Source organism: Mauremys reevesii, linkage group 22, assembly GCF_016161935.1.
Source record: "Mauremys reevesii isolate NIE-2019 linkage group 22, ASM1616193v1, whole genome shotgun sequence".
Lineage (NCBI taxonomy): Eukaryota > Metazoa > Chordata > Testudines > Geoemydidae > Mauremys > Mauremys reevesii.
The window spans coordinates 3,932,097-3,956,506 of NC_052644.1; the positions used below are offsets into that span (position 1 = coordinate 3,932,097).

Consider the following 24,410-nt stretch of genomic DNA (forward strand, 5'->3'; position numbering starts at 1 on the left):
GCATGGAAGCTGTTTAACAACCCTCGTGCAGAGAGCATCTTTTAGGTGCGAGAGGGAAGAATAATCCGGTATCCAGCTGAAATTTGGTGAACGACCCAGGCCTCTCCTCCCCTCCCCCCCGGAAGTTCAGCCGATCCAATCGAAACCTGACTGTTTCGACTCGAGTGTGGACTGTGGGTTGGAGCGAGGCGGTTGTGAGACTCCTGGTTTGTGACTTTTGACTCGGCGTTGTCTCCCTCTCTGCGCAGGACGTCCGTCGGAGACCACAGCACCATGCCTGAGGGAGCCCGTCGGGGCAGCAAGAAGAAAGCAGGCAATCAAGGTTGGTGCCCGGGGCCCCCATGCGGTGTGACCCCCTGTGGGGCTGGGCGCAGAGCTCCCGGGCTGATGAGATGATCTGCCCCGCCCGCAGGTGGGGTGGGTTACTGCACAGAGCAGAGACGGGGTCCGATTCTCCGGTGTGGGAGGGGAGTGATGTCTAGTAGCTAGAGCGGGCAGATTGGGAGTTTGGACTGCTGGGTTCTTTTCCCAGATGGGGGAGGGGAGGGTCTGGGAGCCAGGACTCCTGGGTTTTAGTCCCAGCTTTGCTACCGATTCGCTGGCTGACCTTGGGGAAATCTCCCCCCCCCATGCCTCAGTTTCCCCATATGTCAGATGGGGGCACAGTGATTGTGATTTGCTTCACGGGCTCCGTGTCTCTCTTCTTCCCACGCTCTTTCTCATTCCCTCTTCCCTGCAGCCCCTGAACGATCTCCCCATCCCCCTGCCTTCTTCAAAGCCCTTCTTGAAACCCACCCCACCCTTCCCCCTAACTGCTGCCCCGTGGTTTGTCCACTCGGACGATGAGCGTCTCCCAGCTGCGCCTGCAGATCCCTGTGCTCAGCGGCAGCCCTACGTAAACAGAGCTGAATAACAGCAGCAGCAGCAGCAAATGGGGTTTTCTGTCGCACCCCGGCTGCAAACCACTTCTCAGCGCTGACTAACCCACCCCGGCAGAGGGATGGGTGCCGATCCTAGCTCAGATGAGGAAGAGGAGGGCTCCGGAGGTGGACGGGGGCTGTGTGCGTGGGGGGCTGAGTTAGAGCAGCCCAGAGGCTGCTCTAAATGACACGGGAAGCCGGGCAGGACCTAGAACACACAGAGCAAAGGGAGTCAAAGCGACCTCCTCACAACCCCATCCCAGAGCTCAGCGATGGGGGGCAGCTTACTCTCAGGTCCAAAGATGCGGGTCCCGGCCCGAAGGGGGGCAGCTGGAGGAGGAGGCGACCGGGGATGCGCTGGAGGGGCAGGGGTGTCAGAGCTGGAGTCCCGGACTCCGTGCCGGGGCCGGGCCTCTCAGCCTGGGCATACGCCAGTCCCACCCCCCTCCCTTCCAGCGAGCACGGGGGGCCGGGATTTGAATAATAAACCTCCAGGCTTCACGCAGCTGGTTGGATCGAGGAGGCCCCCAATGGGAAGACAAAAGCAAACAGGTCGTCCGAGGGCTTCCGCATTCCCGGCAGTCTTGGCACGAGGAGCCTGGCGCGTGGAGGGGTGGATGGGCCCTTTAAGGGATTGAATTTAACCCTTCCCCCGCCGTTGAAACTGGCAAGAGACAAGCACTGCACCCCACCCAGCGTGTCTGCATTGAAGAGCCCTTGTCTGCATTGAAGCTGCTCCCCCCATCTGAAAGCATCAGGGTGGGGCTTTTAAAGGGGAAACTGAGGCACGCTGCCACGGCGCACGGAGACAGCCAGGCAGTGCTGCCCCCCCCCCCCGTCTCTGCTTGCGAGCTGTTCATGTCCCACTTCCTCCCACCGAAGCGTTGCGTGCAGTCGGTTCCTCTCTGTGGCTGCTGCTCGTTTTGAATCATCTGCTCGCTGGCCAGGAACCGAAAAGGACCAGAGAGATGTGAACTGTTGGAAGGGGCCAGATCCCCTGCTGGTGTCAATGGGCATCGCTCTACTGGAGTCCATGGGACCGGCAGACCCCGACCCCAGGCCTCCTGCTGCCAGAGTCCTGCTCCTACTGGCCCCTCCTGGAGCACGGGCAACGGGGGAGGGCGAAAGGTCTGTATATTTGTGCCACTATAGATGAGAGGCAGTGTGGCCTAGTGGATAGCGCGCTGGACTGGTGATCAGGAGACCCAGGCTCCATTCCCGGCTCTGCCACTGGGGGCCTGGGAGCAAGTCCCGTCCCCTTTCCGTGCCTCAGTTTCCCCCTCGGTAAAACAGAGTGCTCTGAGATCAGCCAATGATGAGAGCTGGGAGGTATTGTTATACTGCTGTCTGTGTGACACTCCCCACGGCTGTTCAAATCCACTGTGTGTGTGTGTGTGTGTGTGTGTGTGTGTGTGTAAAATTCTCCATTGTTCTCTGTGCATGGGGGGGTGGGTACCTGTGGAGTGTCCCTGCATGCAGAGAGGTGTTTGTGCACCGGTGCGTGTGCACGGTGAGTGTGTGCGTGCATGGAGGGGTGGGGGCGCATGCATGGAGCGGCCTTGAATTGTGTGTGCATGGGGGGAGCGCACGTGTGCGTGTGGCTGGGGCGGCAGTGCACGCATATAGGGCAATGTGTGCATAGAGGGGTTTGTGCGTCTGTGTGTTTAAACAGCGGTGCGCTTGTGTAACATGTGCGTGGTGTGCGCATCACAAGGGGCGAGCGTGAGTGGCAGGTGAGTGCATGGGAAAAGTTCATTTGTGCACGAATGCATGGTGTGTGTGTCTGGGTGTCCGTGTCGGGTGCATAGAGGGCTGGGTGTGTACAGTGGGGTGTGCATGCATAGAGGGGGTGTGCATGTGCACAGGGTGTGTGTGCGCGCACACGTGGGGTGCATGTATGCACGAAGTATGTGGGTGTGCATAGAGAGTTGTGGGCCTTGAGGTGTGTGCATGCGCGAATGGGTATGTGCATAGAGGTGTGTGTGCGCACAGAGGTATGTGCACAGAGGTGCGTGTGTACACACGGGTGTGTGCACAGGTGTGCGTGCACGCGTACAGGTATGTGCATAGAGATGTGTGTGCGCGCACGGGTATGTGCACAGAGGTGTGTGTGTGCACAGACGAGTGTGCGCACATAGAGGGGTATGTGCATAGAGGTGTGTGTGTGCACAGAGGTATGTGCTTAGTGGTGTGTGTGCATGTGCACAGAGGTATGTGCTTAGTGGGATGTGTGCGTGTGCATGCGTGTGCATAGAGGGATCTGTGTATATAATGCATAAATACAGCTGACAGACATGGGCTCATGCCCCAGGACCAGAACCCAGCGCCGAGCTGCCCAGGGACTCGCTGAATCCAGGGCCCCGGCTCGAATGTATATTTTTGTGCAAACCTTTTCCTGAGCGGCAGAGCTCAGTGTGCGCAAAGCCTCTCCTCCCACAATGCAACGCAAACCACAGCCTCGAAGGTGCAAGGCGGGCGAGGAAGCATTGGAGACCGGAGCCGGGGCGGGGGCGGGGAGCGTGAAGTGCAGCTGGGGACGGGTCCCCCTGGCGTCGCCACGTCAGATGGCGGCACAGCCCCACGGCGCCAGGATCGGAGGTGACGATGGGGGGTGCGGGGCGGCGGGAGGAAGCTGCTTGAGCTCAGTGTGGTTGCCGCTCCGGGATGGGGTGGTTTGCAAGATGCACGGGCGGGTGCCGGGGGCATCTGATGGAGCCGGCTCATCAGTGGGACTCTAAAGGACCCCCCCTCTCCCCCCCCGGCTCACGGGGTGCACCTGTCTCCTGTTAGTGCAGGAGGCCCAGCCTGAGAAGGGCTGAACAGAGAGATCTGCGGCCGTTCCCAGCCACGCTGGGCCGGAGAGCCACAGAGGTGGAGGGGGGAGGAATCGATCCCTTGATGCTCCAGCCGTTGCCGCTGCTTGCGGGCCTGGGGAAATCCGCCTGAGCCCTGGGCATCCATGCAGTGGCCCCTTGGCTCCCCCGTTGTGTCCCGTCGGAGGAGCTCTGCAGGCACGAATGAGTTTAGCCACCCGCATGCACGCGCCCCTCAGTGGTGAGGGAGGAGGGTGTCAGGGTACCTCTTACACAGAGGGAGAAACTGAGGCACGGGGCTTGCCCAACGTCACCCAGCGACAGAGCTCGGTGCCGGGGGAGCTCAGGAGTCCAGACTCACCTCTCTGCTCTGACTAGTAGACCCTACTCCCCTCCGAGAGCTGGGTGGCGAACCCAGGAACTCCAGATCTGGCTTCTCCCAGCAGGGGGCGCTGTGGGGAGCGGGGCAGGAGCCTTGGCTGTAAGGGGAGCTCCTGGCTGCTCCAATCCCAGCCTCTCCCAGCAGGGTGGGCGCCGCTAACCCGTCCGTCTCGCTCTCCCTCCTCAGTGGCCGCCAGACCATCCTCCGTGTCCTCGCTGAGCGGGATCGCCGGCGGCATGGCCGCCGCCACCATCTCGGGCAGCTGCACCTCGGTCAACACGGTGTGCTCGGACGGCGAGCGGCCCGTCAGCCTCAGCTCCTCCGCCTCCTCCGCCTCCCTGCCCGACAGCCAGAGCGCCTTCGGCAGCAGCGGGGCCTTGGGCGGGGGCTGCCCCGCCGGCTACCCGCCCGACGCCCAGCAGAACGGCAGCGACATCAGCCTCGATCTCACCCCGGTGGCGCTGCTGGAGGGGCCGGCCGAGGCCGAGGGGTCCCCGGGGGGCGCCAAGCGTGGTGGCGGCGGCAGTGCCTGGTCCCCCGGGCCTGCCAGAGCCAGGGAACGGCGGGTCAAGCTGTCCCAGCTGGACCGGGTGGTGCTGGAGATTGTGGAGACGGAGCAGGCTTACGTCCGGGACCTGAGGAGCATCGTGGAGGTGAGCGAAGGGAGCGGCTGGCTACTCCAGCCCCAGCCTCTCCCAGCAGGGGGCGCTGTGGGGAGCGGGGCAGGGCGCTGGCTCCGGGTGGGGGGGTTTCCTGGCTGCTCCAGCTCCGGCCTCTCCCAGCGGGGGGCGCTGTGGGGAGCGGGGCAGGGCGCTGGCTGTGACGGGAGCTCCCAGCTACTCCAGCCCCAGCCTCTCCCAGCAGGGGGCGCTGTGGGGAGCGGGGCAGGGCACTGGCTTTGAGGGGGGGTGCTCCTGGCTGCTCCAGCTCTGGCCTCTCCCAGCAGGGGGCGCTGTAGGGAGCGGGGCAGGGCGCTGGCTTGGCGGGGGGGCGCTCCTGGCTGCTCCAGCTCTGGCCTCTCCCAGCAGGGGGTGCTGTGGGGAGCGGGGCAGGGCACTGGCTTTGGGGGGGGTGCTCCTGGCTGCTCCAGCTCTGGCCTCTCCCAGCAGGGGGTGCTGTGGGGAGCGGGGCAGGGCACTGGCTTTGAGGGGGGGGCGCTCCTGGCTGCTCCAGCTCCGGCCTCTCCCAGCGGGGGGCGCTGTGGGGAGCGGGGCAGGGCGCTGGGTTGGCGGGGGGGCGCGCCTGGCTGCTCCAGCTCCGGCCTCTCCCAGCGGGGGGCGCTGTGGGGAGTGGGGCAGGGGTGCTGGCTGTTGGGGGAGCTCTCGGCTGCTCCAGCCCCCACCTCTCCCAGCAGGGGGCGCTGTGGGGAGCGGGGCAGGGCGCTGGCTTGGGGGGGGGCGCTCCTGGCTGCTCCAGCTCCGGCCTCTCCCAGCGGGGGGCGCTGTGGGGAGCGGGGCAGGGGTGCTGGCTGTGGGGGGAGCTCTCGGCTGCTCCAGCCCCCACCTCTCCCAGCAGGGGACGTTGTGGGGAGGAGGTATAACACCCAAGTTAATGAGGCCCTGATTTTGCTATGGGTTTCTTTATGCTAATACAGATCATTAATAAACAATATTAATTGCCACTGATTTTCCAGTAGCAGCTCTAGGCCCCACCCGAGATCGAGGCCTCACGGCACCGGGTGCTGCCCAGACAGGCGCTGCCTCAAAGAGCTTCTAGTCTAAACAGACAAAGGGTGGGGAAACTGAGTCATAAAGTGGGGCTGTGACTTCCCCACGGTCACATGGCAAATCTGGGGCAGAGCCAGGCATAGGACCCGGGAGTCCTGAGGCCCAGCCCAACCCCCTGGCCACTCAGCAGCGCTGTCTCAGCACAGAGGTGACCCCAGGGACCTCTGTGAGCATCATAGCGATTTGGGGGGGGGGGTAATTTGCTGCTCAGCTGCCTCGCGAGTGTCGGTGGATCAGCGCCTGCCCTGGCGGGTCAGACAGGCCCCGGCTGCCCCCAGAGAGGCCCAAAGAATCCCAGTTATTCCTCCGGCAGGAAGGGCTGAAATGCGAGCTCTGGCGGGTGGGGGCGGGGAGCCTCTGCCGGGAGCCTGGATCCAGGCCTGCGGCCGGCTCCCCAGCAGGGAGCTGAGGGGACCGGCTCACTGGTAACTCCAGGCCCGGCAGCAAACGGCTCATCCCAGAGCTGGACTCGTGCTCCCGGCGAGAAACGGATCATGGGTCCCTGGGACTCGGTGCTGGACCAAAGGCCTCCCAGTGCTTGGTTTTAACCATTAGCCCGGAGTAGAACCCAGGAGTGCTGACTCCCAGCCCCCCTGCTCTAGCCACTAGACCCCCCACTCCCCTCCCAGCGCGGGGGCTTAGAACAAGGGGTATTGGGAGCCAGGACTCCTGGGTTCTTTTGCCAGGGATGGGAGGGGAATCTAGTGGTTAGAGTGGGAGGAGGGGGCAAGAGCCAGGACTCCTGGATTCTATTGACAGCTAGGGGAGGGGAATCTAGTGGTTGGGGGGCGGGAACCCAGGACTCCTGGGTTCTTTTGCCAGGGATGGGAGCGGAATCTAGTGGTTAGAGTGGGGGGAGGGGGCAGGAGCCAGGACTCCTGGGTTCTATTGGCAGTTCAGGGAGGGGAGAGGAATCTAGTGGTTAGAGCGGGGGAAATGGGAGCCAGGACTCCTGGGTTCTATTGGCAGGTTGGGGAGGGGAGTGAAGTGCAGTGGTTAGAGCAGAGGATATGGCACTCAGGAGACTGGCTTCTGTTCCCAGCTCCCCCGCAGCCTCTCTGGGTGACCATGAGCAAACCACTTGAGGCCTAATAATTAGCAGTGCTAAGCCTCCATGCCTGGCAGTTCTGAAAAGGAGGGCCTTAAGCACCGTGCCTCGGTTTCCCCATCTGCCGAATGGGGATAATAGTCCTCTCTCTCTCCCATCTTTAGTCCATCTAGCCTGCGATTGTAACATCTTTTAAGCAGGGAACTCTGCCGCAGGATTCTACAGCTCCGAGCACAATGGGGCCCTGATCTCGGCTGGATTAGAACTAACAGATTCTGGGCATAATGGGGAGTAGGGGCGGGTACAAAATGGCTGAGATTGATAAGGGGCATTGATAAATGGAGGGTGGCTGAGCCTTATGGAGGGATTTCGTGGTTTTGACAATGTCTTTGAATCGAACGGCTCTCTCCATGTTTAACGAAGTTTTTTATTCCCCCCCCAGGGGAATTTCCCAGGTTTTTTTATTTGGCGAACCTTTCGGGAGCTGCAACTGCTTCCGGTCCCCAAAATGCGCTGGCTGCGAGAGCCGGGCCACTCGCTGGTTCGCGGGCCGTTCTGCAAAATGGAAAAGAATTCGGTTCGGGTCAAACGGGGATTCCCAGAATTCCTGGTGATTTCCCCGAAATCGAATTTGTCGTGTGCGTTTTGAGGCGGAGAAACCGCTCGTCTGGCAAATTTATGATTATTTTTGATTTCTTATTGTGGCTGTAAAAGTTTGGGGTTCCCTCTGACCCCCTTTAAGTAGATCTTTTTGGAGCGATTGCACAGCACGTTTTGCCTGGGTTCCTCTCAGGGCAGAATCCCAGCAGGAGTCCCTGAAATCTCAGTTGTGCGGCTTGTGATCGGGGCAGGTCCCTGCATTCGAGTGCTGGTGTGAATCAGCCGGAGTTGTGCTGGGTCCTGGCCAGCGCTGAGTCTCCGCGTGGACAGGCGGGTTTTTCTGGCTGTGGCGGGGGAGTTCACGAAAGGTCACTGGCACCGAAATGAGAATGATTTAACAGATTGTCTCAGCAGAGCTCTTTCCGGGTTTATTAACAGCGTTTGGTGGGTGGGCGAGGGCTGGGACGTTCAGCACGGTGATGCTCAGGGGGTGGGAGGAAATGTTATTTCACTCGGGGAAACCGAGGCGCAGAATGGGTGGCAAAGGGACCCAAGAGTCCTGGCTTCTGCTCTGATCAAACCACACATCCCCCTCCTAGAGCTGAAAATAGATCCCAGGAGTCCTGCCCCCTTTCCCTCCCTCCCTTCTAATCTTTACACCGCACCCTCCTCCCAGAGCTGGGAAAGAACCCAGGAGTCCTGACTCAGGCTCCTCCCCGTCGTCCTAGTGCTGGGAAAGAACCCAGGAGTCCTCATCTGATCATTATACCACACGCCTTCCTAGAGCTGGGGATGGAACCCAGGTGTCCGGGCTCCCAGTCGCTCGCCCCTACACATGTTGCCTTCTGGAGGGAAAGGAGCCCCGGTCCATGCTGCATGTAGATTTCAGCTCAGCTCTTTCCGCCCCTTGAATCCAGCTGCTGGCAACATTAATCCACCTTGGTCAGACTGCATCTCCCACCATGCACCATGGTCTCTCCCCATGGCTGAGCCAGTGCAGGGTCTCATTGGTGAGGGATCTCTGTATAAACAGCTGCCGTGCTCCACCCCAGAGGTGGCTGCATCTCAGTGCTGGGTGAGGGACAACTGTATAAAGAGCTACTGAGCCCTGTTGCCAGAGTTTGTTGCATTTTGGTGCTGGGCGAGGGATTCCTGTATAAACAGCTGCCGTGCTCCACCTCAGAGGTTTCTGCATTTCACTGTTGGGCGTGTCATCCCGGAGCAATGTTGCTGCGTGGCTGTAAAGCAACTGCCATGCCCCACCCCAGGTCAGTCGCATTTCAACCGTGGATGAGTGGTCCCTGTGCAGTGTGCTATGCAACCGCTGCCAGCTGCTGCCCCAGAGGTGGTTGGACCTCAGACCCCTGTATAAACAACTGCCCTGGCCCACCCCAGAAGTGACCCTATCTCAGTGCTGAGTGAGGCATCCTTGTATAATCTGCTGCCAGGCTCCACCCCAGAGGTGGCTGCATCTCAGTGCTGAGATGAGTAATCCCTGTATAAACAGCTGCCATGCCCCGCCCTACAGCCACCATCTGCACCGTGGATGAAATGATGCTGCAGTGTTGCCTGGCGATGGCTGCAAAGTGCTTTGCGGGAGGAGAGGCGTTCCGGGAACGCCAGGGTCTGACCCATTCCTGTTTTGCAGGATTATCTTGGCTGTATCATAGACAGTGGACACCTTCCCCTCAAACCTGAGCAAGTGAGCACTTTGTTCTGCAACATCGAAGACATCTATGAGTTCAACAGGTGAGTCTGCTGCCCCCTAGTGCCTGCTGGGCAGGGGGAGAATGGTGGGAGACGATTGGGAGAGGGACTTACTGGGGGTATTGAGTTGATTTCTGAGTTCCCCACAACTTTGGTAACAGTGACCCCCGTGTGGGGATTGAACCTGCAACCTCGAGATCTAGATCTCCCATGATGCAGCATGGCCTCACTAAGAGAGGAGAAAGTGGTGCATCATGGGAGATGTAGTCCAATCAGAGAGCCTGGCCCATAGAGAATGAGATCGTAAGGTACCTTAGCTACGACTATTGACTTGAAATATTTTAGTCTCTGGCTGAAATTCAAGATTATGCCCCAAAAGTCAAAATTTTCCGGGCGTGGGGAGGAACCTTGAGCAAAATGACAGATTGAACAGTTTTGATGGTTTCTTTGACTCAAACAACTCTCTCAAAGTTCACAACGTTTTTAATTTTTGCATGGGGGAATTTCTCCATTTTTTTAATTGGTGAAACTTTCGGGATCAGAGACGTTTTCACAAACGCTCCCGGCTGCCATGCAAACGCTCACGGAAAAGGCGATCGCACAAGATCTCCCACGTCCTTCATGTAGGGAGCCCTCCTGTCCTGGGCGGACACAACCTACACCGGAACGAATCCTGGTAGAAGAATTTTCGATGGAACAGTTTTTCCATTGGAAAAATGTTGTGCTGAGATTGAAACGTTTCGCGGCACTGTGTCACTTTCAGTGACATTCTCAACGGGGAGAAGTCGAAATGTTTTGTTTCAACAGTGCCAAGAAATGTTTAATTTTGACGTTAATGTTTCAGTTCATTATGTTTTGACTTTTAGATGATGTTAAAATAGCCCCCAAAGAGTTCCCAGACAAAGGATGGGGAGAGGAAACTGAGTCCCAGAGAGGGGAGTGGCTTGTTCATAGAGTCATAGATGCCAAGGCCAGAAGGGCCCATTGGTATCATGTAGCCTGATCTCCTGGCTGGCATAGGCCAGAGACCTACCCCCAAATAATTCCCAGAGCAGATCTTTTAGGAAAATGTCCAGTGAGTTTTCACTCCGATGCTCTCCCCATGGGAGTGGGCTGCCCCCCACCCTTTCTCCCTCTTCGGAGTATTCCTGTATCTCTGCTCTGCTGCCCCAGTGTTTCAGCATCCTTGGAGATGCGGTGGGCTCCGCCATCCAGCTGGGCATGCCTCAGTTTCTCCTTTGCTGTAACAATGGGGTTAAGAGGAACCCCTCCAAGCCTATGTGTGGTGAGATCTAACCACTATGCCCCACTCCCTCTCCCGGAGCCAGGAACAGAACCCAGCAGCCCTGGCTCCCAGCCCCTCTCACTCTAGCCATTAGTCACTGCTCTCCTCTCAGAGCTGGGAATAGAACCCAGGAGTCCGGTCTCCCAGGCCCCACCCCCCCACACTTTAAAAAGCCCAGGGCTGTTCCCCCAGGGATCTGGGCGCTTTGTTGGGTGGGGGCAGGACGCCCCAGCGGTTTGCTGGTGGGGGGCAGCGAACGAAGCGTCTCGGGGCCGGGCACTTGGTTTGCGTGGCGTGTTCGGTTTACAGCCAGGGCTGGCTCTGGGCCACCCTCCCCCCCCCAAACTCTATTCTCAGGGTGGGGGAGGGGAAAGGGGGGGCGGAGGTTGTTTCCTGTAAGAGCGAGAACTCCCATCTGCCGCTGTTTAAGTATTTCAGCTGCGTGGGCCGGCAGCCGAGCCCGGGGTGCTTAACCCTGTAGGGGAAGGAGTCGGATGCCGAGCGGGGGGCTCAGTAGTGTGATGGGGGGGGGCATTCCTTCACACCCCCACCCCAGGCCCCACCCAGGACACCTCGTCATGGGGAGAGGCGTCCTTGCTTTCTTGAGCAGTTTTCTTAGTCAGGGTGGGGAGGGGGACGACTGCATTAGAGTGCAAACGGGGGTTGCAATACAGGGTGTGGGGATTTAGTGGTTAGAAGGGGGGGCTGGAAGTCAGGACTCCTGGGTTCTGTTCCCAGCTCTGGACAGAGAGTGGGGTCTAGTGGTTAGAGCAGGGGCGCTGGGAGCCAGGACTCCTGGGTTCTATTTCCAGCTTTGGGAGGGGAGTGGAGTCTAGTGGTTAGAGCAGGGGTGGGGGCTGGGAATCAGGTCTATGGGAACTGCAGGGTATCTGTTGCAGCCAGGTTTAGGGTGAGTGTGGGGCCGGGTTTGAAAGGAAGGAATGAATGCAGAAACGAGTAAGTGGAAGGAGGGGGTGGGGGATGCCCCCCCCCCCATGGCAGTGTTTGGCTGGGGAGGGTTGGAGGGGGCAGGGTGGATCAGTGAGGGATCCTCCCCCTCCCACCCCCACACCTTCCGCCCTATGCGGCTTGGTTTCTCCCCTGCAGCCTGTTCCCGGAGCTCATTTCCTTGCGGGGCCGTGTGAGGGCGTGGGGTGGGGGTGGGTGTTCTCAGGGCGCTGATGGCCGGGGGTCCATGGGAGGGACAGGGCAGGGGTCTGGCTGGGGGGCTCCCTCGGAACAGAGCCGCCGTTATCCCCAGGGAAGCGTAGGGTTAACAGTGGGGGTGGGGGAGGGAGCCTGGCTCTGGGGCAGGCACGGGACTTGGGGCTGGGGTGAGGGGCCCTGCGAGGGCAGATCTGAGTAGGGACAGGGACCGGTCCTGCGGGCTCTTGGCAGTTGCAGCCCTTGGCCATGGCTGCTGATTCTAGCCCGGGGGCGCTGTGCGGCTGGGAGCGGGAGAGCTCACTGGGGGGGCGGGGCACGCTCCCCTCCCAGTTTTCCCTAACCCCAGTGGCCCAGCAGGGGCGCCCTAGAGAAGTGAGACCCTGGTGTGTCCAGAATCCGGAGAACCCACCTGTTGTGTAAATTCACCCCCATCCTAAAAGCATTGGGAGAGGGTTGGCCTGGCTGCTAAGCATGTGAGTGCCGCTGCCCTCTACTGGCTCTAATCAGCACTGCCCCGCTGTGTGTCATGGCCCCTATACTGCTAGCGGCGAGTGGGAATTCTCCTTTCATGCTGGTGGCGGGTGGGAACTGGACCTTTGCAGCAGAAATCCTGCACCTGTTGCTTGCGTTGAAAGGACGGGAAGGTGCACAGCTCAGGGACGTGGCCTCAGCGCCTTGTACATTGAGGTCACGGGTTCGAATCCAGCCAGTGCCAACCTGTATAGGAGTGCCATTATGCAAACTACATGCAAATTTGGAGTCTGGAGACGCAGTTTCTGGGTGCGTGCAGAGGGGTCTCTCGATGACACAGATCCCCCCGCCTAAGAAACAGCCTTTACACTGTGTGCCCCTTGCATCAGCGGCTTCACCCCCTGCCCTGTTTCTCCCTCTTGTGCAGCGAGCTCCTGGAAGAGCTGGAGAGCAGCAGCAGTGCCCACGCCATCGCTGAGTGCTTCGTGCAACGGGTAAGGGCCCGCCTGTCCTGCCCCTCCCTGCCCCCCGCCCCACTTCTCCTGCACCCCCTAGTGTACCCAGGTGTGTACTGCACGAGCTCCCTCCAGCTCTGTTCAACTTTGGGTACAGGTGCCGATGGAGGGGTGGGACAGGGATGGGTCATCTAATCCCCCCCAAGCCTTTTGCAAGGAGAAAGGGGCCCCTCCCAACCAGGGGGAGTTGGAGCAGAGCAGTAGGGGGTGTGAGCCCCCCGGTCTGGTTAGGGGGACCCTTTGGCGGGGGAGGGCTGAGAGAAGAAGGATGAGAGGGAGGGGGGAAGGAGGAATGGAAAGAATGAAGGGTGGTTGGGGGGACAGAGGGGTGGAAGGATGGGGGCTGGGTGGATAAAGGATAGATGGATGGATGGATGGGAGTTGGAGGGGGAAAGAGGGATGCTGGATGGATGAATGGAGTGGGGGAGGCTGGCTGGATGGAGCAAACTGATTTCCACTAAGGGGATCTTGGGAGCGATGCCTGCCGGGCTGGGGTTGGGGGGGGCAGGTTATCAAGGGATATGGGGGGGAGGGATGAGGGTTGGGGAGAGGCTGACCTGAGGTCGGAGGGGTGCAGCCAGAGTAGAGGGGGGCCGATCTGGGGTCTGGGAACTTCAGTGGGAGATTGGAAGGGTGGGAACGAAGTATGAAGGAGCCAAGCACAGTGGAGCAGACAGGCGGGGACGGAGTCTAGGCTGGGAGCGCCACACCCCTGAGGCGGCTGCATCTCGGAGCCAAGTGAGGGATCCCTATAAAAATATCCCCAGTGCCCCACCCCAGAGGTGGCTGCACCTCAGTGCCAGGTGAGGGATCCCTTATAAACAGCCTCCCCGCATCCCACCCCAGAGGCAGATGCATCTTAGTGCTAGGCGAGGGATTGGTGTATGAACAACCCTTGCGCCCCACTCCAGAGGTGGCCGCATCTGAGCACCGGGGGAGTTGGGTGCCCCTTGGGAGAGGGGCTGTGAAACCCTCCTCCCTCTCTGCACGTCGGCTTCCTCCCCGGCTGCCGCCTCCCGACCCCGCTCACTCCGTGCCCCTGTCCCGTCCCTGCCCTCCCCGGCGCAGCCCCCTCCCCTGACACCCCCTGTTGTCTCTTGCAGAGCGAGGAATTTGACATCTACACCCTGTACTGCATGAACTACCCCAAGTGAGTAGGTGTCCCCAGTCCAGGAGTGGGGAGGGCTGGGGGATCGATGCCCCCCCCCCAGGCCGGGGGAGGAGGGAGAGGATGCATGGGCCAGTGGGATCCGAGCGTGTCCCCCCACCCTGCTTGGGGAAGGGGGCAGGGGTGTTAGGAGCCAGGCGGGGCGGGTAGGCATGCCTCCTCGCCCGGTGCCAGGACGGGCAGCCCCTGGTGCCAGGGCAAGTGGGCACTTTCCCTCGCCCAGTGCTGGGGGGGGACGAGCACCGTCCCCCATCGCTCACCACCTACCGGTCCGGTGCCCGGCTAGCCTGCCCGTCTCCCCCGCAGCTCGGTGTCGGTGCTACGGGAGTGCATGGAGAACCAGGTGCTGGCGGGGTTTTTCCGGGAGCGCCAGGCCACGCTGTGCCACTCCCTGCCCCTGGAGTCCTACCTGCTGAAACCCGTCCAGAGGATCCTCAAATACCATCTCCTGCTGCAGGTGGGTGACACCCCCAATGGGGCCAGGCCCCCCCACCCCGCCCCAGCTCTAGGGCCAGGCTGACACCCCCTGCCCCTCTCCCTGGGCTGCGGGAGATTCAGGTGGGCAGAGGCACAGGTGGGGTACGCAGGTTCCCTGCAAAGGGCTCTGGGAACGGGCACCTGCTTGGAGCGAGTGTGATGGGGAGGTGAGACGGAGGAATCCACGGAGCAAAGACCCCAGCACTGCCCAGGTGGGAGCTCCCTCCACAGCCAGCGTTCCCGCCCCGCTCCTCACAGCGCCCCCTGCTGGGAGAGACTGGGAGCTCCCCCCACAGCCAGCGTTCCCGCCCCGCTCCCCACAGCGCCCCCTGCTGGGAGAGACTGGGAGCTCCCCCCACAGCCAGCTCCCACCCTGCTCCCCACAGCGCCCCCTGCTGGGAGAGACTGGGAGCTCCCCCCACAGCCAGCTCCCGCCCCGCTCCCCACAGCGCCCCCTGCTGGGAGAGACTGGGAGCTCCCCCCACAGCCAGCTCCCGCCCTGCTCCCCACAGCGCCCCCTGCTGGGAGAGACTGGGAGCTCCCCCCGCAGCCAGAGCTCCCGCCCTGCTCCCCACAGCGCCCCCTGCTGGGAGAGACTGGGAGCTCCCCCCACAGCCAGCGTTCCCGCCCCACTCCCCACAGCGCCTCCTGCTGGGAGAGACTGGGAGCTCCCCCCACAGCCAGCGTTCCCGCCCCGCTCCCCACAGCGCCCCCTGCTGGGAGAGACTGGGAGCTCCCCCCACAGCCAGAGTTCCCGCCCCGCTCCCCACAGCGCCCCCTGCTGGGAGCGACTGGGAGCTCACCCCGCAGCCAGAGTTCCCACCCCGCTCCCCACAGCACCCCCTGCTGGGAGAGACTGGGAGCTCCCCCCCGCAGCCAGAGTTCCTGCACGGCTCCCCACAGCGCCCCCTGCTGGGAGTGACTGGGAGCTCCCCCCACAGGCAGCATTCCCGCCCCGCTCCCCCTTGCACCCTGCTGGGAGAGACTGGGAGCTCCTGCCACAGCCAGAGTTCCCGCCCCGCTCCCCACAGCGCCCCCTGCTGGGAGAGACTGGGAGCTCCCTCCATAGCCAGCTCCCGCCCCGCTCCCCACAGCGCCCCCTGCTGGGAGCGACTGGGAGCTCCCCCCACAGCCAGAGTTCCCACCCCGCTCCCCACAGCGCCCCCTGCTGGGAGAGACTGGGAGCTTCCCCCATAGCCAGTGTTCCCGCCCCGCTTCCCACAGTGTCCCCTGCTGGGAGAGACTGGGAGCTCCCCCCCGCAGCCAGCGTTCCCGCCCCGCTCCCCACAGCGCCCCCTGCTGGGAGTGACTGGGAGCACCCCCCACAGGCCGCATTCCCGCCCCTGCTGGGAGCCAGCATTCCCGCCCCGCTCCCACAGCACCCTGCTGGGAGCGACTGGGAGCTCCCCCAACAGCCAGAGCTCCCGCCCCGCTCCCCACAACACCCCCTGCTGGGAGTGACTGGAAGCTCACCCCACAGCCAGCATTCCTGCCCCGCTCCCCACAGCGCCCCCTGCTGGGAGAGACTGGGAGCTCACCCCGCAGCCAGAGCTCCCGCCCCGCTCCCCCTTCACCCTGCTGGGAGAGGCCCTGGAGTCGCTGGGAGCTCCCCCAGGGGCATGGCCCTTGTTGCCCGGAGGCCCCAGCTCGGCCTCTCCCTGGCGTCTGTGCCAGGCCCCCCAGGCTGCCCACGGGGGGAGCCGGTGGGTGCTTGAGGGGCCGTTCTCCTGCCGCCCCCCAGGAGCTGGCCCGGCACTGCGAGCGGAGCAGCGCGGGCTACGAGGCGGTGGAGGAAGCCACCATCACCATGACGGCTGTGGCCTGGTACATCAACGACATGAAGCGCAAGCAGGAACACGCCGCCCGGCTGCAGGTGAGGGGGGGGGCACTGTCCTACCACCCCACTCAACCTCCTCCCCCCAAGGGCCCCTCCTGGCCGGACCCCAGCTGTTTCCACAACACCCCCCCGCCCATGGCTCCCAGATGGGATCTCCTCCCCCCCCCGGGTCACCCCCTCGGCAGACCCCAACTAGTCTCCCCCATCTCCTGGTCCCTTCCTGGCTGGACCCCCAGCTGCCCCCCTCCCCGAGCCCTCCCATGCCAGGGACCCTTCCCCCCGGGTCACCTCCTTGGCGGGGTCCCCATCCAGCCAAGCCCCCCCCCGGCCCGCGCGGAGGCTGATCTGCGGCCGTGTCCCCCCCAGGAGCTGCAGGGGCTGCTGGTGGGCTGGATGGGGCCGGAGCTGGAGGCCTTCGGGGAGCTGGTGCTGGAGGGGCAGTTCCGGGTGCAGCGGGTGCGGCGGGAACGCGCCTTCTTCCTCTTCAGCAAGATGCTACTGGTTGCCAAGCGCCGCGGGCCGGCCTTCGTCTACAAGAGCCACATCTTCGTAAGGGGGGGCCCCGCCCCTGGGGGGGATGGGAAGGGGGAGGGGCACCCCATCCCTGGGGGGGGCATGGCCAGGGCTCGCTCTCTTCTCGGAGGGGGCGAGGGACGGGGCTCCCTATTCTCTGGGGGGTGAGCAGGGGAAAGGGCACCCCATCCTGTGGGGGATGGGAAGGGGGAGGGGCACCCCATCCCCGTGGGGGGGGCGTGGCCAGGGCTCGCTCTCTTCTCGGAGGGGGCGAGGGACGGGGCTCCCTATTCTCTGGGGGGTGGTTGAGGGGTCCCTGTGCTCTGGGGGGTGAGCAGGGGAAAGGGCACCCCATTCCCTTAGGGGGCGGGGGCTCCCAATCCTTTGGGGGCTAGGCAGGGGGAGGGGCACCCCAAATACACTGGCGGGCGGGGGGCCCCCCTCACCCCTGCTGGCTTTCCCCAGCCGTCCCCTGTGGTCTGTACTAGCCCCGTGTGGGCCCCGTGGAGGGGTGCCCGGCCCCTGGGCTGTTCCCCCTCCGTAGCTCCCCCCTGTTGCACCCGGGCCCCCGCACTGTCTCCTGCCCCCGTGAGGGGCCGGCGGCCAGAGTGGGGGTCATGCTGCGCTCCCCCCCCCCCCAGTGCTGTAACCTGGCCCTGTTGGAGACCCTCAAGGACCCCCTGAGCTTCAAGATCTCGGACCTCACCATCCCCAAGCAGCAGCACGTGGTGCAGGTCAGTGCCCCCCCGCCCCCCATATTGCAGCGCTAGGGGGCAGGGGCTCAGCAGTGGGGTTGTGTGGGGGAGGGGGCAGGAGGGGGACGGGACTCTGCCCTTGCAATGAGTTCCAAGGGCAATTCCCCAATGCGGCGCTAGGGGGCGCTATGGTGTATGGGTGGGGGGGGGGAGTGCAGATCCCACCCCCTGTATCCCCTGTGGGGCTGCAGGGGGTGGGGTGTGGCTCAGAAGGGGGCGCTCTCCTCACTGCCCCAGGGTGGTGGTAGGGCGCGTTGTCCTTGTGCCAGAGAGACGCAGCCGAGATCCTGACAAGTTGTGGCCACTGGAGATCCCCTGGCACTTGCCCCTCGGTTTCCCTGTATAAACAGCCCCCGCGCCCCACCCCAGAGGTAGCTGCATCTCAGAACTGGGTGAGGGGTCTCTGTATAACCAACCCCCACACTTCACCCCAGAGGTGGCTGCATCTCTGCACCAGGGGATGGGTCCCTGTATAACCAGCCCCCGTGCCTCACCCCAGAGCCAGCTGCATCTCAGCACCAGGCGAGTGATCCCTGGATAACCAGCCCCTGCCCCCCACCCCAGAGGTAGCTGCATCTCAGCATCGGATGAGGGGTCCCTTTATAACCAGCCCCCGCCTCTGCAAATCAGCTATGGGTGTTACTTCCCCCGTCCCCTCTGCAGGCCAGGAACCAGGAAGAGAAGCGGCTGTGGATCCATTACCTGAAGCGCCTGATCGTCGAGAACCACCCAGCATCTATCCCTCAGAAGGTGAGCAGGGGAAGGATGCAGCTAAGGGGTCTCTGCTTAGACCTCACTCCTGTTCCTAATGGAGCCATTGCCCCCGGCTGCCTCCTGCAGCCGGCCACAGCCAGGGGCCAACAAGGGACTGGGCCTTGGAGGCTGCACTCCCCTCTTACCCCTGCAGGGGGCGCTGCATGCTGCAGCCAGGTGTGCAGTAGCCCCCGGAGGCCGCGCTCCCCTCTTAACCCCACAGGGGGCGCTGTGCACTGCACCCAGGTGTGTAACCCCCTTTCCTTGTTGTTACAGGCCAAGCAAGTGCTGCTGGAGAACAGCTTCCAAAGTAAGTGAGCGGCTCTCTGCACCCAGCCCCCCTCTCCCAGAGCTGGGGAGAGAACCCAGGAGTCCTGGCTCCTAGCCCCGCCCCGCTCTAACCGCTAGACCCCACTCCCCTTCCAGAGCTGGAGTGAGAACCCAGGAGTCCTGACTCCCAGCAAACCTAGACCCCCTTCCCTTCCCAGAGCTGGGGAGAGAATCCAGGAGTCCAGGCTCCCAGCCCCCCTGGCTCTAACCACTAGACCCCACTTCCCTCCTAGAGCTGGAGTGAGAACCCAGGCATCCTGACTCCCAGCCCCCCCTGCTCTAGCCACTAGACCCCACTCCCCTCCCAGAGCTGGGGAGAGAACCCAGGCGTCCTGAGTCCCAGCCCCCCCTGCTCTAGCCACTAGACCCCACTCCCCTCCCAGAGCTGGGGAGAGAACCCAGGCATCCTGACTCCCAGCCCCCCCTGCTCTAGCCACTAGACCCCACTCCCCTCCCAGTGCTGGGGAGAGAACCCAGGCATCCTGACTCCCAGCCCCCCACCTCTGCTGTAGGCCAGTAGCCTTGAGGCCGTTGCTGAGTGACAGGAAGGGAGGGGATGGCAGGAGGAGGGGCTGGGCAGGGTATGAGTAGAGCACAGGGCTCGTGGGACTGCCGGGGGTCTGAAGCATGGACAGCGTTTGGGGAGGGGGGCAGGGGCGGCGGCGTTAGACGCTCCAACCCCTCATCTGTACCAGGCTCCCCGGAGATCCGCTGCAGCCCAGAGCCCCTGAAGACGCCGGCCCCCTCTCCAAGGATGGACGACGCCTGGGGCTTCCCCCGCGGCAGGCGGCAGTCAGGTACGAAGGGGCCGGGGGGAAATCGGGGTGCAGCAGCTCCTGCAATGAGGGGGGGGGTCCCAGCCATAGGCCAGGCCAGCGCCCCGTTGAGCTGAGCCAGGACGCCAGCGGGGTGGGGGTGGGACCTGGCGCTCATGCCCCCCATGTGCAAGGACCCTGCTGCACTCAGGGCCTGGGCCGGGGGTGGGGGGGGGATCCTGACCCAGCCCCTGCAGCTCAGAGTGGGGGCTGGCGCCCCAGAGAAGCCAGAGGCAGGGGTGGGGCAGGTTTCCTCCCTGATCTGGGCTCTCCTGTCCCGTTTCAGAGCCGCCCAAATTCATGTGCAGCCCGGAGAGAGCCCGCAAAAGCTGCCCCGTCGTCCAGCTGGACGGCGCCACTCAGTACCGCCGGGGGCGCAGGCAGTCCGGTGAGTGCCCCTGAGCCAGCACGGGACGGCAGGAGAGGAGTTTGCTGGCACTCAGCCCAGCTCCTTTGCGGGGGGGGCGGGGGAGTGGCACCTCCCAACTCATGCAAATGGGGCCTCCCCGTCAGTGGGCTCAGCCGACAGGGGAAGGATTGATTGGGCCACGAAGATAGAGCCCCCCCGCCCTCCGATGGGGAAACTGAGGCATGTAAATGACAGAGCTGGGGAGAGAACCCAGCCCCCCCCCGCTCTGGCCACTAGACCCCACTTCCCTCCCAGAGCTGGGGAGAGAGCCCAGAAGTCCTGACTCCCAGCTCTGGGAGGGGAGCGGGATCTGGAGAGTTAGAGAAGGAGGGCTGGGAGCCAGGACTCCTGGGTTCTCTCTCTAGCTCTGGGAGGGAAATGGGGTCTAGTGGCTAGAGCTGGAAACAACAGGGTCAGGACCCCTGGGTTCTCTGCCAAAGACTCCCTGTGTGACTTTGTATAAGTCTCGTCCCCCCCTTTGGGCCTCAGTTTCCCCAGCTGTCATTCAGCCTGCTGGGGTGGGCCACACAGGGGAGCTCCCCGGGTGACCCGAGCCGCCCCAGCTCTTCCTGGCAGGGTGGAACCTGAGTGGCCTTAATGAGGTGTTCCCGCCCTCTCCCTGCCCCCGGGGGACTTCAGCTAATGCTTCTTCTTCTGCTCCCAGAGCCGGCCACTGAGCTGAGCCAGATGGGGCAGGAGCAGAACGGTAAGTATCCCACACCCCGCTCTCCTGGTGCCCCTCAGTCCCGACCCGCAGCCCCCACTGAGCCCTGGGCTCCCCCTCACCTCCCTGCTATCCCAGCCCTGGGCTCCCCCCCAACCAGGCCCCTCAATTGGCTGCGTCAACATGCAACCAGTCCTGAGTTATGGACCTCAGCCGTCCTGGAGGGTTAGGCAGTCACTGGCTTATCCCATCACTGCCCACTAGAGGGGAGTCTTGCTCTTTTCTCTGATGCAGGCAGGATACCGGGGTAGATGGGCCCCAAGTCTGATCTGATCTGAAAATTCCCGTGTTCCTAAGAGCCCGGGACAGGACCTGAGCCCAGGAGGCGCTGGCGGGGCCAGCCCTTGTTTTGCCAGACGGGTCCGTGCTGGTGGGTTTCGGGGCCAGCTGCTCAGGTGTCTAACTGTGGGTTTGTCTCTTTCCCTTCTGTGCCGAGGTCGCTGTCGGGGGCTCCCAGCCACCCCCAAATTGAAGGTAAGGGGCTGGTGTGTTCTGGGGTTTCCCTTCGCCGGCTAGTGTTTTAGTGCTGCCAATAGGGTCTCAGTGCCGGGGTAGGAAGTTGGAAGGTGTGTGCTGTGCTCCCAGCTCAGGGGGTGGGGGCAGGACTCCTGGGTTCTCTCCTTGGTTCTGAGAGGGGAGTGGGATCTAGTGGTTAGAGCGAGAGGCGGCTGGGAGCCAGGACTTCTGGGTTCTATCCCCAGCTCTGGGAGGGGAATGGGGGTTAGTGGTTAGTGCGGGGGGAGGCTGGGAGTGAGGACTCCTGGGTTCTATCCCCAGCTTGGCCGGGAGAGGGGGGTTAAAACAGGCGAATAACCTCACTTTCCTCTCCCCACCCAGTGCCCAGGTCTGGGGGGCCTACGTGGAGGGAGGGATCGGGGGGTGGGATCAGTCCGGGACTGCCATCCTTAGCAGCCTGGGGCCTGTTCCCCTTGCAGCACGCGGGCAGCGAGGGGGAGCTGTTTCCCGCCTCGCCACCCCTGGCACTCTCGGGCAGCGTCTGCACCCTGGACTCCAGCGTGGCCGAGGAGTCGGACCCCGGCGAGGATGCCGAGTCGCCCCCGTTCTGCCTGGCCGAGGAGCCGCTGTCCATCACCGAGGAGATCCTGGAGCTGCTCAGCCAGAGGGGGCTGAGCGGGGACCTGGGGACAGAGGAGACACCATGGGGGCAGGGGGAGCAGCACCCTGGGAGCCCCACTCCACAGCCGGAGCAGGTACGTGAGAAGGGGCATAATGGGAGAGAAGGTAGAAGCGGCATTGGCTAGTGGATGGGGCTCAGCTGAGAACCAGGACACCTGGGTTCTGTCTCTGGCTGAGGGAGGTGAGTGGGATCTAGTGGTCAGAGCAGTGGGTCTGGGAGCCAGGACTCCTGGGGTCTGTCTCTGGCTGAGGGAGGGGAGTGAGTTCTAGTGGTCAGAGCGGTCGGTCTGGGAACCAGGACTCCTGGGTTCTAGCTCTGGGAGGGAAGTGCAGTCTAGTGGTTAGAGCAGGGCCTGGGTACCATTTTCAAAAGCACCTGACTTAAGAGCAAAAGCCCCATTTTCAAAAGCGACTGGGCCCTTCGGAGTCTGATTCTTCCCAGGTCCCTTAAATGGGACTTGGGATCCGAAACCGCGTTGTGAAAATTCTCCCCCGGCTCTGCCAGCACTGCGCCATCAGCCTTCCGCCCAGCCTGAGATTTGGCTGAGAAATCCTGCGATTTTTGCCTGAGAAATCGTAAGAGTCAAGGGTTCTTTCTGTTGCTCTGAGCTCACGTTTTCACCCTTTTCTGTGCAAGCAGGAGGGCTGGCAATTTCCTTTTGGGCTTTGAATCAAAGCCGAGATTCCCCCGAAAGCCCATGATTCGAGGAGCTGTGTGATTATTAAGTGAAACCACAAGGATCTGTTAGCTAGACCTGGATGGGAAACTTTGCTCATCCTAGGAACACGGTCAAGAGATCGAAACATTTTCCCTTCCCGAATCGGGACGTAAAATCAAAATCTCAAAGATTTTCGCCCGTTGGACATTTGTTTCCCTTCCGGTCATTTCAAACATTTCATTTCACTTTTGATCCTTTTTTTTTTTAAACTCGGGGCTCTCCATAAATGACGTAACACATTTTGGGGTGATTTTCAAGCCCTGCCCGCCCCAGGTAACACTTTGTAACATGGAAACAAAGAGCGTAATGAAGGATTCACCCCCCCACTGCCGCGTTACCTAATTTTTTATTATTTCTATTTTTTTATTATATGGTTTGAACTGGAAAACTGGAATTTTTCATTTAAAAAATGTAGAAACTTTTTCCCCCAGGTGTTTTCGAGGCGAGAAATGCGCCCGTTTCCTGCCAGCGGGGGTCCAGTTTTGACAGATCACGATTTTCCAATGGAACAATCCTTTTCTGGGAAATATCCCCCCAGCCTGGCTCTGACCCTGCTGTTGTCTGCTTTGATCCCCCAGGATCCGCCTCTGAGCCGAGCCGTGCTGGAAGAACGAGCCGAGGGAAGCGAGGTTCAGGAGGGAGATGCCGCTGGGGGAGACGAGCCTCGCCGTGGCAGCCTCGGCTTGACGCAACCCCTCCCGCCGCGCCATCCCCCCCACAGCGAATCGGAGGAGGAGCAAAAGGAGGAGCGGGGCCCTTCCCCTCTTTGTGTCCTAGAAGACCTGGGTGCAGAGGAGACCGCCGGCAAGCCAGAGGTCCTGGCAGGGGATAACACCCTGCGAGCAGGGCGGGACGCGTCCGGCGGGGAGCTCGGCTCCACTGATGGGGCCTGTCCCCCGTACGGGGATGGGTCAGCGCGGGGCTCGCCGCTGACCCGAGACGACCGGCTGCTGATCGAGAAGATCAAGTGCTACTATGAGGCGGGCGAGGCTGCCCCAGAACCCACCACTCGGGAGGGCGCCCTTTCCGCCCCCACCGGGGTGGTGCGGGACTCTGTGCTCCACCTCAACCGCCTCCCCCAGCAGGAGGGTGCCACGGACCGCGATGGGGGCAGGGCTTCTTGTGCCAAAGCCCGCCCTGCCCGCCAGGAGAATGCTAGGAGGAGGTGGGGCCAGTTTCTTGACCCAAACACCACCCCTCATGACGCCAACCAAGAGGATTCTGGGAAGGGGGAGGGCCTGGCCTTTGATCAAGGCACTCAATTTGGCACCAACCAAGAGGCCCAAGAGGATGCTGGGAAGGGACAGGGCCAGCCAATCAACCCAGACATCCATGGCACCAACCAAGAGGATGCTGGGAAGGGGCGGGACCAGCTCATCGATCAAGGCACCGAAGCTGACGCCAACCAAGAGGATGCTGGGAAGGGGCGGGGCCAGCTCATTGACCGAGGCACCGAAGCTGACGCCAACCAAGAGGATGCTGGGAAGGGGCGGGGCCAGCCTGCCAGCCGTGTTGCCCCGCCCCCTGCCAGCCAGGAGCCCGAGTACAAGTCGTGCGCGGAGATCCGGCGGGCCTGGCGGGAGAAAGAGCGGGGGGCGGCGGACGCCCTGGGAACGTGCACCCCCCGCATGAAGCTGGGCAGCAAAGGGCCGGCGGCCACCCGCGAGCCCCCACCGTTCCTGGAGCCCCTGTGGATTGTGGAGGAATCGGATCTGGCTGCCCCGCCCCGGCTGCCCCGTGGCAACGGGGTCCCTCGGGGCGATGGTGTCCCGCCCGCCGGCTACGCCCCCCTGCCAGGGCTGTACGAGGACACTGCCCCTTGCCTGCTGGAGAACTCGGAGCGGATCCTCAGCAAGGTCCAGGCCCTGGCGCGGATGTACAGTGAGAAGATCAGCCGGGCCAAGACGGCCCGGAGGCCGCAGGACGGGCCGCGCCGCCCGGCACCCAGCAGGATGGGCACCCTGGAAAGCCTGCAGGAGGAGATGCCAGGGCCCTGCCTCCCTCGCTGTGAGTCCCAGGGACTGTGGCTGGGTGGGGTAGGACCCCCCTGCTGCGGCACGGTTTGGAGGGGGGCCTTGGGAGGGGCCCGGGGCAGCCCCAGGTGTCAGAGAACTCCACCCCTCTGTAGGGCACCTCAG

The 24,410-nt window shown here is 62.7% G+C and overlaps 1 protein-coding gene across 4 annotated transcripts in view; it reads left to right on the top strand.

The window, feature by feature from the left end:
* Positions 1–256: 256 nt before the first annotated feature.
* Positions 257–24,410, top strand: part of PLEKHG2 (pleckstrin homology and RhoGEF domain containing G2) — a 33,173-nt gene continuing 9,019 nt past the window's right edge. Inside the window, exons 1-17 of one of the 4 annotated variants that reach the window (XM_039510622.1) lie at positions 257–322; positions 4,302–4,768; positions 9,139–9,239; positions 12,548–12,614; positions 13,739–13,785; positions 14,110–14,260; positions 16,022–16,153; positions 16,484–16,666; positions 17,272–17,364; positions 18,049–18,135; positions 18,415–18,448; positions 19,164–19,265; positions 19,570–19,671; positions 20,357–20,398; positions 20,853–20,890; positions 21,352–21,627; positions 22,851–24,279. In XM_039510622.1, the coding sequence (XP_039366556.1) occupies positions 274–322; positions 4,302–4,768; positions 9,139–9,239; positions 12,548–12,614; positions 13,739–13,785; positions 14,110–14,260; positions 16,022–16,153; positions 16,484–16,666; positions 17,272–17,364; positions 18,049–18,135; positions 18,415–18,448; positions 19,164–19,265; positions 19,570–19,671; positions 20,357–20,398; positions 20,853–20,890; positions 21,352–21,627; positions 22,851–24,279 (3,400 nt within the window). In that variant the 5' untranslated portion in view covers positions 257–273. Of the gene's footprint in view, positions 323–3,445; positions 3,519–4,301; positions 4,769–9,138; positions 9,240–11,367; positions 11,440–12,547; positions 12,615–13,738; positions 13,786–14,109; positions 14,261–16,021; positions 16,154–16,483; positions 16,667–17,271; positions 17,365–18,048; positions 18,136–18,414; positions 18,449–19,163; positions 19,266–19,569; positions 19,672–20,356; positions 20,399–20,852; positions 20,891–21,351; positions 21,628–22,850; positions 24,280–24,410 lie in introns of those variants that run through there. The other 3 variants (XM_039510623.1, XM_039510625.1, XM_039510626.1) reach the window with 3 other exon arrangements.